Source organism: Macaca nemestrina, chromosome 1 (genome assembly GCF_043159975.1).
Source record: "Macaca nemestrina isolate mMacNem1 chromosome 1, mMacNem.hap1, whole genome shotgun sequence".
Taxonomy (NCBI): domain Eukaryota; kingdom Metazoa; phylum Chordata; class Mammalia; order Primates; family Cercopithecidae; genus Macaca; species Macaca nemestrina.
Genome location: NC_092125.1, coordinates 41410960 through 41424385, shown reverse-complemented (window position 1 = coordinate 41424385; position 13426 = coordinate 41410960). Strand labels below are relative to the sequence as shown.

The window sequence follows — 13426 nt, the reverse complement described above, 5'->3', positions numbered from 1 at the left end:
CATTTTACATATTTGATTAGCATTGATTTTGCACTTCTATTTCAAATAATAAAAATAAATAATGTCACGTTGCAGGATTCAATATCTTTTTTTTTTTGAGATGAAGTGTCTCACTCTGTCACCCAGGCTGGAGTGCAATGGCATGATCTCAGCTCACTGCCACCTCCGCCTCCCGGATTCAAGCAACTCTCCCACCTCACCCTCCCAAGTAACTGGGACTACAGGTGCGCACCACCACCCCCGGCTAATTTTTTGTATTTTTAGTAGAGACAGGGTTTCCCCATGTTGGCCAGGCTGGTCTTGAACTTCTCACCTCAAGTGATCTGCCCGCCTTGGCTTCCCAAAGTTCTGGGATTACAGGCAAGAGCCACCGCACCCAGCCAGGATTCAATGTCTTTATTTGTTGTTTAAGTATTTAGTGGCAAGTTTGGGGAAGAGAAGCATATGTTAGAATCCTTGGTTTTAAATGTCTGAAAAGAAAGACCTATTATAGCCTTATTAAAGTCCCTTCTAACTGAAAAGATCCTTGGCTGTTTGCATCATCACAGAAAATAAGGAACTACATATACAGCATTAACCTTGAGAAAATTCAGATTCAGTACTGCTTCGGTATTGAATCAAACTAGGTTATTTGCACAACAAGTAAAATGTCTTAAAACCTTATAAACCTTTTATATCAGGGTAAGCACTCATTTGAAAAATTAAAAGGAAAATAATATTACCTAAGATGAATTAAGTATCATGATAAACATTAAAAATTTAGAATTTGCAAGGAAGTGAAATAATGAGCTTTCTAATTAAAAGATAATTAAGGACAGATTTCTCCACATACACACAAAAATTTCCCTAAAGCTTTATAAAGATATAACTAGCTAATAAGGTGGAGAAGTAATTTATGTGCCCATTAAAAAATACTCAATCTCTGAATGTTAGTCCAAAATTAAGTTGTCAGATCCTTAAATCATTGGCTAGAAACACGTTGAGTACCTAGTATGTACTAGGCACTTGGATCATTGTGAGACAATAAAATTTACTGCATTAGAAAAGACATTTTTCACATCTTAAATGCCATAAGCATTATTTGGCTGGCAATTAATTATATTTAACACATTAAACATATAGAGCAAAATTCTGAGCAATCAAAATAATTATACCCTTGAGCAATTGATTATTTAAATTCCTCTCACTATTCCCTTAAGCTGATTTCTACTCTGGGATTCTTTCATAGTTCTCAAATAAGAAAATAAAAAATTTCCCAAATAAGGCAATACAAAAGAATAGAAATGTAAGAGAAGAGATGTATTAGCTCTTGAATCTATCCTTGTTTCCATTTGCTCTCAATAGTGCCTCTATTGTTCGATTTTCTCTTCAAAGAAAAATACTGATTTAAAAGAAGAAAAAGTACAATCACCTTTAACAGCTAAAGTGTACTGATTAACATCTACTAAAGTTAGCAAAGACAAACTGAAAAAAAATTGTAAAATCTCTATTCTAAGTTACATAATGCCATTCACCATAGCAATGATTTTATACTTCGGTATATGGTTTTTTAAAATAAATATTACCAACAGGTAAAATTTTTTCCTTTGCTGTCTTAAGACAGTCCTAAGATAATTTTTACCAGTGTCTGTGTTCATAACTTGAATGTTAATTTAAAGCAATGTTACTTCTATCACCTAAATGATATACTTATAGAAGAGTGGTTTAATTGGGAACAGAAAAACGCCACATTGCTTCTTCCCAAGAAAAAGGGATGTATTCCATTCTCGAGGTCTCTCTCCCACTCTCTATTTATATATAATATACTGCATAGATAAATACACACACATATATATGTATTTTTTTGAACTTAAAAAAGACTGGATGTATGTATTTACACGTATATAACCAACAAATATTTAATTTTGAGATCTCTCTCCCTCTTCTGTTATTCTCAGTATGATTCTCAAACTGTACAGTCTTTCATTTTTCATTCATTCATCAAGCACGCATCGAGTCCCTTCTGCATGCTTAGTTTTTTGTCGGATGGAAGGAAGATACAAAAGAAAAACTGTCTCTGCCCTTCAGAATCTTTCCATCTCTTCCAGGAACAAGATAAAACACCATATATTATTAAGCAATTTATAAGACTAGTCCCAAAACCAATGGTACAAGTAACATGCATTTTACATTTATGTAGAATTTTAGAGCTTGGAAACACTTTCGTGATATTTAATCCTAAGAACAATCTTGTAAAGTGCACATTATTAGCTCCATTTCGGTGATGAGGAATCTGAGACAGAATTTCAAGTGACATGTCTCGTTCAGACATTATGAGTGGAAGAGTCAAGACTTAAGCCTGAGTTTTCTGATTATAAGCCCGGTGCTCTTTTCAACACAGCACTGGAAACCAAAGATTGTGGCACACAACAGGACAACAGCCAGTCTTCTGTTCGAGGTCCAACTAAACTAGACCCATACCTGAGCAATGTCCAGCCAAATGTCCAAATTAATTTTGTCCTGCAAATATTTGTTCTTCAGTGTAATACACACAGCACAACTACCATTTCCTTCGTCTTAGTGCCTTTATCTCCTACATTCCGGAAATGGGGATGTCAAATATTTTTTTAAAAATCTGGCCTAGATGGAATCATATAAATCTTAAATCATAATATAAATCTTAAAGGTCTGGTTTCCACCAATCCTTACCCATTTTGTTTTCCCCCAGCACTAGAGAGCCTAACCTACCCTCACCCCTTTTCCGCATTCTTGCTCCAAACAACCACCTATTTTAAGATGTCAATGACCCTTTCCCAAATTCTACAAATTCACCCCAGTTTTGCCAACCGACCCCAGCGCCTGCCCGGACACATTCCCCTCCCTCCCAGTAGATTTGATACCGAGTTCAGGTTCTGCAGATCCCGTCGTGATGCTGTCACACAGCACTGACAGATAAGATTTGACCTTTCGACTCCGTCCTTGGGGACCTCCCGCTGGCCAAGTAGGGTAGTTCCAACCCCAGGAAACGGGCTTCCCGCTCAGGAACGCAGCCCCTAGCAGCGCACAGTCCGAGGTAACGTCTCCGGCAATTAGAACGATGCTGGGCGCCCGGGTGTGCATCACTCCGCCTCATACTCCTGCCAACTGCAGGGCACTCGGTCCGGCAGCCAAGTCCATCCCACCCACATCCAAGTCCCAGCCAGTCGGACCTTACGCAGGACCCGGATGACAGGTCGTTGACGGCTGCAGCAAAAGTCAATGCCACCTGCCGCTGCTGCCCATCACCGACAACCTCAGACCCCCTAGACTGGACCGCAGAAAAGCGTTTCTATGGGAACCCCCTGGGAATCACGTGACGCACTCGGACGACCAATCGTTTCTTACCTCCTCCCGCGATCCAGGTTTCGGCCCTCCCTCTCGCCCCCTCCTCCTTCGCCCAGCCCCGCCCCTTGCCTACGGAGAGCCCGCGCCTGCGCGCTGTGTCCTGCGCGCTCCCTCCCCCGCGCGCGCTCTCCGTGAAAGAGTGGGGGCGGCGTGGGAGGCGCCAGGAGAGCGTGAATCTGAGGAGGAAGCAGCAGGGTTGGCGCGCAGGCCCAGAACCGTCCCAGCCACGGCAGCCGGCGACGCCCCAGAGCGGAAGAGGGAAGTGAATCAGGCGCCGGGCAGTGGGCTGCTGGGCTCGGCTTGCTGAGGTAGAGGCAGCTCCAAGAAGAGGCCTTTGCCGCTGGTAGGGATTGGGATGTCGAAGAACACAGTGTCGTCAGCCCGGTTCCGGAAGGTGGACGTGGATGAATATGACGAGAACAAGTTCGTGGACGAAGAAGATGGGGGCGACGGCCAGGCCGGGCCCGATGAGGGCGAGGTGGACTCCTGCCTACGGCAATATCCTTGCATTCGCCGCCCTCCCCACCCTATCCCAGCCCAGCCCGCCCTTGTCCAGAGACCCGGGAGCCTGAAGGATCCGCGGGGCACCGGCGCGGAGCTGCCCTGTCTACCTGCGGCTAAACCTGTCTCTTTGGGGTCTCCCGCTCTGAGAGGGCAGGAGGAAGCCCCCGTTTCCTACTCAGGACCCAGGAGACGCGAGGGTCCCACTCTTGGAAGCCTGCCCTCCCCCGCGCGCCTTCCACGCCCCCAGATTCCTCAGGTTGCACCCTAGTGCCTGCCTGCCTTGGGAACCGGTCCCGCCGGCCGCGCCTTCGCGGCGTTGGGGAAGGCGGCCCGGGCTGGTGGGGAAGGCTGGTGCCGAGCGCCTAAGTTTTTCTTCCTAGAACTCTATTTCCCGGAGTCACATTAGCTCCAGAAATTTCTGATTGTGGGGAACCTGCGTCTTTCCTTAGTGATTTTGTTTTTTGTTGTGTTTTTGTTATTGCTAGCATTAAGATAGTTTATTCCTTACCGGGGGCAGAAGGTAGATGGTACGGTTTGAAAATTGAGGTCCCCTATGCTTTCAGCCCATTGGCCTTTAAAAAAAGAAAAAAAAGGGAGGGGGGGATTTGACAAAATATACATTGCACAGAATTTGTTAACCGGGGGAGGGGAATGAATACAATTTTTTGTATTCCTAAAATTGATTCCATTTTAGTTAAAATATGGCTGTCAGTTCCCGGTTTCTGTTTTTGCATATTTGAATATTCATAACTTTGACTCCGTATTTGCATTACATCTTTTTTAGAAAAATGTAAATGTTGCAAAAAACCGAAGCTATAGTTTTAGAAAATCTCAAAAACACTGACTTTTTATGCATTTCTAATTATTGGCTGTATTCATAAGGAAGACTCAATGTCCTGTTATATGAGGAAAATGTGAGTGAAAATATTTAATGGCAACAGTATCCTTTTTTAAAGGCACCTAAATACAGCATTAGACATTTATCAATATATAGCTAGTCCTTTGATTGCCACAACTTTCACAATTAATTAGCTGTTGCTCTTTTGCATTATTTAAATAAGTGCTTGGGGGTCATACAAAATGAGCTAATCACATGAGGCATGCTTCTCTAGAAATCCTTGCAGCCTTGAAAATAACAGCTTGTCAACCAGAGATTTTGTGTGTGTAAGAACTTTTTCTTCGGAAGATAAATGGTGAACATGCTTCCTAAAAACACTTGTGATGGATAGATGGTGTTTTATGAAACCCCAATGTATTTTAGGTAATTTATGGTGACTGCTGTGTCCATATCAGTGGATCCGCTTTTTGATCAGTACATCTTAAAATAAAAAGATACTGTCTTTTCTTACCCTTACATACAGCCAGGAAAGACAGCTCTAGTGGTGGGGTACTAGAGATGGAGGAACAAGTGAACTCTGTGGTTTTCCTTTTAGGGGAATGTGGGTACATTCTGACAGTCTGATTGGCCTTCTGTTTCTCATGCTTGCTAACTCACTAGTGCTTTCAAAGAGAGTCTGAATTTAATAGGTATGGTCTAACACAGTTTGAATAACCGTTGTGAAATATGAGAGAAAATATCTAAAGCAAAAAATTAAGCTGCCACCTAAGGGACATATGAATTATTACATCTTCTGTGATGCCTCTTTTCATCAATATTGAGAGACTGCTAATGTGTATCATTGAGATTGCTAATCTGCCAGCATGTTCTACCAGCATTTCAGTTAATATAGAATATAGTAAAAGTTTGGTCTTTATTTTTTCAATTAGAATCACAGGAAAAGACATATTTTGGTTGATAATAGGTTATTTCATTTGGGGGACTAATAATTCTGATACATATTTTAGGATTTCTTTTTTTTTTTTTTTTTTTTTTTGAGACAGGAGTCTCGCTCTGTCACCCAGGCTGGAGTGCAGTGGCCGGATCTCAGCTTACTGCAAGCTCCGCCTCCCGGGTTCAGCCATTCTCCTGCCTCAGCCTCCCGAGTAGCTGGGATTACAGGCGCCCGCCACTTCGCCCGGCTGGTTTTTTGTATTTTTTAATAGAGACGGGGTTTCACCGTGTTAGCCAGGATGGTCTCGATCTCCTGACCTCGTGATCCGCCGGTCTCGGCCTCCCAAAGTGCTGGGATTACAGGCTTGAGCCACCGCGCCCGGCCTAGGATTTCTTTAACACCACTCTAGGTAATGTTTGCATATGTATCTCACTGGGCAATGAAAGACTATCAAGGTGTTCATTTGATAGTTAGAACCAAGGGTGAAACAGTCTTTGCTTTATTAAAAAGAAAGTCTAATGTTCTGTTTTGCTTTTGATATCTTGCCCTTGATTAACATCCTGGAAACCAACACATTGAATTTCCAGTATTGAACATGGTGACCAGTAATTTTCTTTTTATATATAAAGCAAGTCTTCAGAACCAGTGGTTATAATACTTTCCTGGGGGCCATGCTTTGCTGCTACACCCTTAACTTCCATCACAGGAAACATGACAGCTGCCCTACAGGCAGCTCTGAAGAACCCCCCTATCAACACCAAGAGTCAGGCAGTGAAGGTGAGTCGCAGACTACAACACAGTGATATCTGCTGATACCTTATTCTTAGTAAAATCCTCTGCAGTTGCAAAAAAAAAAAATCAATATTTTAACCGTTTGCTAACTTTGACATAGAAGAGTTTATAATGTAGTTTGATAGGTAAAAATTTCACGTGAAAAAATAGCCCTGTAATGTAGTTATGATAATGCTGCATGGTAAGACGCAGTGAATTCAAATAGTGAAATCATTTGTGTGTGTTTTTAGAGGAGACCACTCAGGCTGAATTTGAACAAAGGTTTGAAAAATAAGTTAAACCTTTACAAAAATAAACAGATTGTAATTGCTTTTTAAAGATTTTTTAAAACTGTACAAATACTAAATATTTATTATAGAAAGCTCAGACATATGGGAAGGTTAAAAAGATAGTCATTTATGGTCCCACTACCCAGAGATAACAGTTACTACTTTGGGGCCTTGCTATATTGTTAGAGTTCCCTTTTGTTTTTTAAGAATGAAATTTTATAACCTGCTTTTTCGGCTGTATGCAATGTACAAGAGATTTCCTTCGCAATAAGTTTATTTCTATAGCATTTTTAACAGTTGTATATGGATAAGCTGCGGTGTATACATAACTAATCTTTTGTTATATATTTAGACTGACTTTTCCTATTGTGAACCACTGAAATGAATATTTTTTGGTAAATTTTTAATTGTTCTCTTTGAATAAATTGCTAGCAGTGAATTACTGGATCAAAGAACGCACTTTTTTAAGGCTTTTGGTACATGTAGTATTGCCAAATTGCCCTTCAGAATGGTTGTGCAACTTACATTCTCTGCAGTCTTTTAGTAGTTCTTAACCTATTTAAGTATTTATTTAAAATGATGCCCATAGCATCAACCTCATTGTCCATAACTATTCGTACATCCTAGGAGCTTCAAGAATCTCAATTGAGTAGTAGTAAGTAATAACTTAGGTAAATGTGTAATAATTATCTAGGTAACATAATTTTTTATCGGGGAAAAATTGCTTTGGTTTTTACAAGTTGTAAAGAATGTCGTTGAAATTTCATTTTTACCCTGGATGCAAAGATATGTTTTCTAAATCTGGTGATTGCATAGTCTTTAAACCAAAGATAACAATAGGTAGTAGAAACATTGTGTGAAATCCTGACCAGTAGGAATGCTGGAGGTAGCCCTTTGTGTTGAATGGAAGAAGAAACGAATTGTTGAAAAGGTCAGTTAAGTGTTCCCTTTGCTTGCTTGAATGGGTAAGAAAATAACTGCTTTTGAAGCAGGCTTTTGCTAAAGAAAAAAGATCATTATTAATGAACATCACTATATTTCGTATCTACAGTCAATTCATATAAATTACAATTTTCTTTTAAGACAGCTTTGTTTAAAAATTTTAAAAGAAAGTTTTTAAGAAAAAATTACTTCTGAAGAATAATTCAAGGTGGAAATGCAAATCTGCTTCCTTGTTTTGTGGGGTTTCTTTTTTTTTTTTTTTTTTTTTGAGACGGAGTCTCACTCTGTTGCCCAGGTTGGAGTGCAATGGCGCAATCTCTGCTCACTGCACTCTCCGCCTCCCGGATTTAAGCGATCCTCATGCCTCAGCCTCCCGAGTAGCTGGGATCACAGGCACCTGCCACTATGCCCGGATAATTTCTGTATTTTTAGCAGAAACAGGATTTTACCATTTTGGCCAGGCTGGTCTTGAACTCCTGACGTCAGGTGATCTGCCCATCTCGGCCTCTCGATGTGCTGGGATTACAGCTGTGAGCCACCACACCCGGCTGTTTTGTTGGAATTTTGTTTTTAAGATCAAGACATAAAATTTAAATGTTGTTTTAATAAATTGTTAAATCATCACATTGATCTGTTAGCAAATCCTCTTGGCTCTGCCTTCAATTATGTCAATAGTCTGTCTAGTTTTTAACCACTTCCACTGCTACTGTGCTCACCACATCCGGCCTGTATTACTGCAATTACCTCCTAATTGCTCTCCCTGCTTCTGCCTTATCCCCTACCCCCACTGCTTATTCTCTGTAACGTAGATGCCAAAGCGATCCTGTTAAAATGTGAGTCAGATTATGGCACTGCTCTTAAAACCTTCCAATGTCTTCTTATTTCTCTCAGTAAAAGCCAAACTCCTTACAATGCCTGGAGGCCTTACACGATCTGTCCTCCCATAACCTCTGACTTGCTCACCTGCTTTTCTCCCACCAGTCCACTCCAACCACATTGGTTTTTTTTCCTATTCCTAGAACACACTGAACACACACTAATAGTGTGTTCTTTCCTCTGTCTGAAACACTTTCCTCAGTTATCCCAGGCCTTCCTCTTTCACGTCCTTCAGGTCCTTACTCAAATGTCACCTTCTTAGTGTGGCCTTTCTGAAATTCTAAACCATCCTCATACAGATACGTCTAAATGTTCTGTTATTTATTTACCCACCAGGACCGGGCAGGCAGCATTGTCTTGAAGGTGCTCATCTCTTTTAAAGCTAATGATATTGAAAAGGCAGTTCAATCTCTGGACAAGAATGGTGTGGATCTCCTAATGAAGTATATTTATAAAGGATTTGAGAGCCCCTCTGACAATAGCAGTGCTGTGTTACTGCAATGGCATGAAAAGGTAAATTATGAATTATAAATCTACATAACTGGTTCTTTTACAATAGGGGATGACAGTGATGACCTCTCTCACCTAAATAACCATTTTGACTTGGTTGTACATTTTTTTATTACAAATAAAATGCATGAAAATGATAGTTCATATTTATGTTTACTAGCCTTGGTCTTAAGAGATTCTAATTCCAACACTTGTGTTTATTCAGCAATGATTATTAGTAATTAAACATAATCTTGAACTCTAAATTAAATCAAAACTTTGTAAAAGAAAATAAGCAGTATAAATCAAGAATTCTTTCACAGTGACCAAAGGGTGAAAACAACACAAGGATCATCAACAGATGAACAGGTGAATTGTAGTACATACATACAATGGAATGTGATTCAGCCATAAAAAGGAATGACATTCTGACACATACTATAACATGAGTAAACCTTGAAAACATACCAAGTGAAATAAGCCAAATACAAAAGAACTAATATTTTATAATTTTACTTATATAAAATAATCTAAGATAGGCAAAGACAAAGGGACAGAAAGTCCTTAGAGGTTACCAGGAAGTAGGAAAAGTAAGGAATAGGGAGTTAGTGCTTAATGGGTACAGAGTTCCTGCTTGCAGTGGTAAAAAAGTTATGGAAACAGATAGTGGTGATGGCTACAATACATTGTAAATGTAATTAATGCCAATGGATTTTACGCTTAAAGATGGTTAAAATGGCAAATTTTGTGTTAGATATTTTACAACTTTTTTTTAAAGAATTAGGGGTTTGGAGGATCAAGAATTCTTAAATCATTTTTTTCTATTTTCATGCATATATTTTGCAATGTAAGTAGATGCTGGTACATCATCTGTCAAAAGAGTACAAGGGATTTTGAGCTTTGGGTAAAAAACTGGATAACATGTAAATAGAACCAGCCATAAAAATATTAAGTGTTTGAAGTGTATCCGAATGAAAACACACACATAAGAGAAAAGTACATAGTAAACTTGTTGTTTAGCCTTGGTCAAGTCACTTTATCCCTCATACACTATCAAAAAGAACTAACATTTATGGATAGGGTAACCATTCCTCACAATTTTCCCAGGATAGCCCCAATTTATGCTTGTTGTCCCATCATAACTATAAATAGTTCCCCCTTTTACTCTAAAATGTACCAGTTTGGATAGTAATTTATATGGCACCCTATTCATGGAACACTTTCTGTTGCCAGGCACCATACTATTAATGTTTTAGTTTAATCTTTACAACAACCCTATGAAGTACATAAATATCTTTATCATCCTCAATTTACAGATGAAGAGCCAGCTTTAAAACCAAGCAGCCTAGTTCTAGTATAGCCTCAAGATTGCAATGAACATTGATTAAGCACTTATTATATTCCAGATACTCTTCCAAGGACTTTATAAATATTAACTCATTTAATCCTCATGAAAACGGAGGGAAATGTTTGCTATTATTCCTCTTTTGTAGCTGAGGAAACTGAGGCATGTGTGAAGTCTTCATTTCTTCCAAATGTCAGTCACCAGTTTTTACCAATCTTCTAAGTATTTCTGAAATCTATCTGTTCAAGTGTATCTAATGCAGCTGTTCACAGCATCTCTCCCAGTCTGTTGCCATAGCTTCCTGACTGGTTTCCCAGCTACCAGTTTTGCCTCCCTCAAATCTGTTCTCTACCCAGCTAACAGAGTGATCTCTTTAAAATCAGAATTGCCCTTGTCAGTCACCTGCGGGATAAAGTCAAAGTTCGCAAGTCTGGTTTCATCTTCCATGTCATTCTTCCCCTCAGGCTATAGCAATGCCAGCCTTTTTCCTGAATGCACCATATCGTTTCACACCTCCATACATTTGCTCATGATTTTCTGGTGTTAGCCTGTCACCTGCTCGTTCTTTTAATGTGTCATTTCCTCCAGGAAGCCTTAGCTGAAACATTCCTCTGTACTGTTAATCTGGGTATAAACCACTCCCTGGTGCTTTAATAGCACCTGAAGCACAACTCTCATTTCATACATTAGATTAAAATTATCTGTTTATATGTCTGTCTCCTCGTGCTAGACCAGAAAATGCTGTATTTGTTCACTTTTGTATCCCCAGCATCTAGCACAGTACTCAGTATACAAAGGTATTCCATAAATATTTTTGAACAGAAAGAAACTAGAGCTCAGATTCCTAATACTTGATCATTACTCTCTGTTTTTCAAATTAAGAGTCAGAGTTAAAGTTTCTAAGTTCTTAACTATTAAACAATACCTTCTTTCTTTGGGAGAAAAAAATCTGACAAAGGCTAACTAATTGAAGTGGAGGTTGGGATGGTTGATCCCAGTTTGAATTTTCTCCTGACTGTGTAGTGAGAATGAGAGATGCAGAATGTCCCCCTGTTTTGAGCAGGAAGACTACACTGCAGATTTTTTAAAACATTATTTAGAATTAATGTACTAGAATGTAAACTAGTATCTCACTAAACTGTAAGCTCATGAGGGCAGGGACTTTCAAGGTTTTGTTTATTACTGTAACCCCAGTGCCAAGAACAGTAGTACCTGGTGCGTAATTGGTGTTCAAGAATTTATTATTTGTTAAATGATAAATTCAGGGTCTATAGCCATGCCCATTCCTTCTGTAAGAAAAATGTTTTACTTAATATGAGAATTGACCTTTTACGATTCTGTCAACATTTACATCTTGGTTTGTTTTTAGGCACTTGCTGCTGGAGGAGTAGGGTCCATTGTTCGTGTCTTGACTGCAAGAAAAACCGTGTAGTCTGGCAGGAAGTGGAAATCTGCCTCGGGAGTGGGAATTGCTGGTACAAAGACCAAAACAACCAAATGCCACCGCTGCCCTGTGGGTAGCATCTGTTTCTCTCAGCTTTGCCTTCTTGCTTTTTCATATCTGTAAAGAAGAAAATTACATATCAGTTTTCCTTTAATGAAAATTGGGATAATATAGAAGAAATTGTGTTAAAATATAAATGTTTCATCCTTTCAAAACCATTTCAGTGATGTTTATACCAGTCTGTATATAGTATAATTTACATTCAAGTTTAATTGTGCAATTTTTAACCCCTATTGGCTGGTTTTTTGTTTTGTTTTGTGTTATTTTTACTTAATACTGAGAGATTTGGTTAGAATTTGAGGCCAGTTTCCTAGCTCACTGCTAGTCAGGAAATGATATTTATAAAAAATATGAGAGACTGGCAGCTCTTAACATTGCAAAACTGGACCATATTTCCCTTATTTAAGCAAAATATGTTTTTGGAATAAGTGGTGGGTGAATACCACTACCGAGTTCTAGCTTTGTTTTTGCTTGCCTCCTGATTATCTGTACTGTGGGTTTAAGTGTGCCACTTTCTCTCAGCATCCAATAATGATGGCCTCTCAATTTATTTGTGGTCGCCCAGGGTTCAGAGCAAGAAGTCTTGCTCTATACAAATGTATCCATAAAATATCAGAGCTTGTTGGGCATGAACATCAAACTTTTGTTCCAATAATATGGTTCTGTTTGGAAAAAAACTGTAAATCAGAAAGAATGATTTGCAGAAAGAAAGAAAAACTATGGTGTAATTCAAACTCTGGGCAGCCTCTGAATGAAATGCTACTCTCTTTAGAAATATAATAGCTGCCTTAGACATTATGAGGCATACAACTAGTATTTAAGATACTATTTAATATGCCCCATAAATGTCTTCAGTGTTCTTCAGGGTAATTGGGATCTCAGAAGATTTGGTTCAGATCCAAACAAATACACATTCTGTGTTTTAGCTCAGTGTTTTTTTAAAAAAGAAACTGCCACACAGCAAAAAATGGTTTACTTTGTTGGACAAACCAAATCAGTTCTCAAAAAATGACCGGTGCTTATAAAAAGTTATAAATATCCAGTAGTTCCAAAACAAACCACCTGATCAAGGAGGAAGTCAGCTTGTGATTAGTATTTACATTGGACACCAGTTTTGTAATCACTGACTTATGTGCAAACTGGTGCAGAAATTCTATAAACTCTTTGCTGATTTTGATACCTGCTTTTTGTTTCATTTTGTTTTGTTTTGTAAAAATGATAAAACTTCAGAAAATAAAATGTCAGTGTTGAATAATTTATTTTTCTTTGACTTTAACACTTACGAATGTATGGTTAATTAAGAGGAAAGGTTTTCTGCTTCTAGCACCAAGTACTATACTCTTAACAGGAACAATTTGGTAGGGTTTTTATAAGACTATATAGATAGAAGATGATAGAGAAGAGAGTCATTAAGGATGTCAGAGCACTGCTGAAGCCTTTGGAGTGATTCCATAGCCCTCTGGATGGCAGCTGAATACCTGTATGTAGTATCACTGCCCAAAGACCTGGACTAGATAGTGCAAAGTAGCCTAGCAGCTGCAGTCATTCATTCCCAGCCTCCAAAATTCTC

The 13426-nt window shown here is 39.1% G+C and overlaps 2 protein-coding genes across 3 annotated transcripts in view; one reads left to right on the top strand and one right to left on the bottom strand.

Moving 5' to 3' along the window:
* Window positions 1-3298, bottom strand: part of LOC105484570 (ral guanine nucleotide dissociation stimulator like 1) — a 298051-nt gene extending 294753 nt beyond the window's left edge. For both annotated transcript variants that reach the window (XM_011746333.2, XM_011746336.2), the window contains exon 1: window positions 2880-3298. The gene's annotated coding sequence lies outside the window, so the exon portion shown is untranslated. The remainder of the gene's footprint in view (window positions 1-2879) is intronic.
* Window positions 3299-3535: 237 nt separating this feature from the next.
* On the top strand, window positions 3536-13111 carry LOC105484569 (actin related protein 2/3 complex subunit 5). Its single transcript, XM_071076974.1, has 4 exons — window positions 3536-3862; window positions 6345-6416; window positions 8855-9031; window positions 11722-13111. Exons 1-4 carry the CDS (start codon window positions 3719-3721, stop codon window positions 11782-11784), a joined length of 456 nt encoding a protein of 151 aa, XP_070933075.1. The 5' UTR covers window positions 3536-3718; the 3' UTR covers window positions 11785-13111.
* Window positions 13112-13426: the final 315 nt, after the last annotated feature.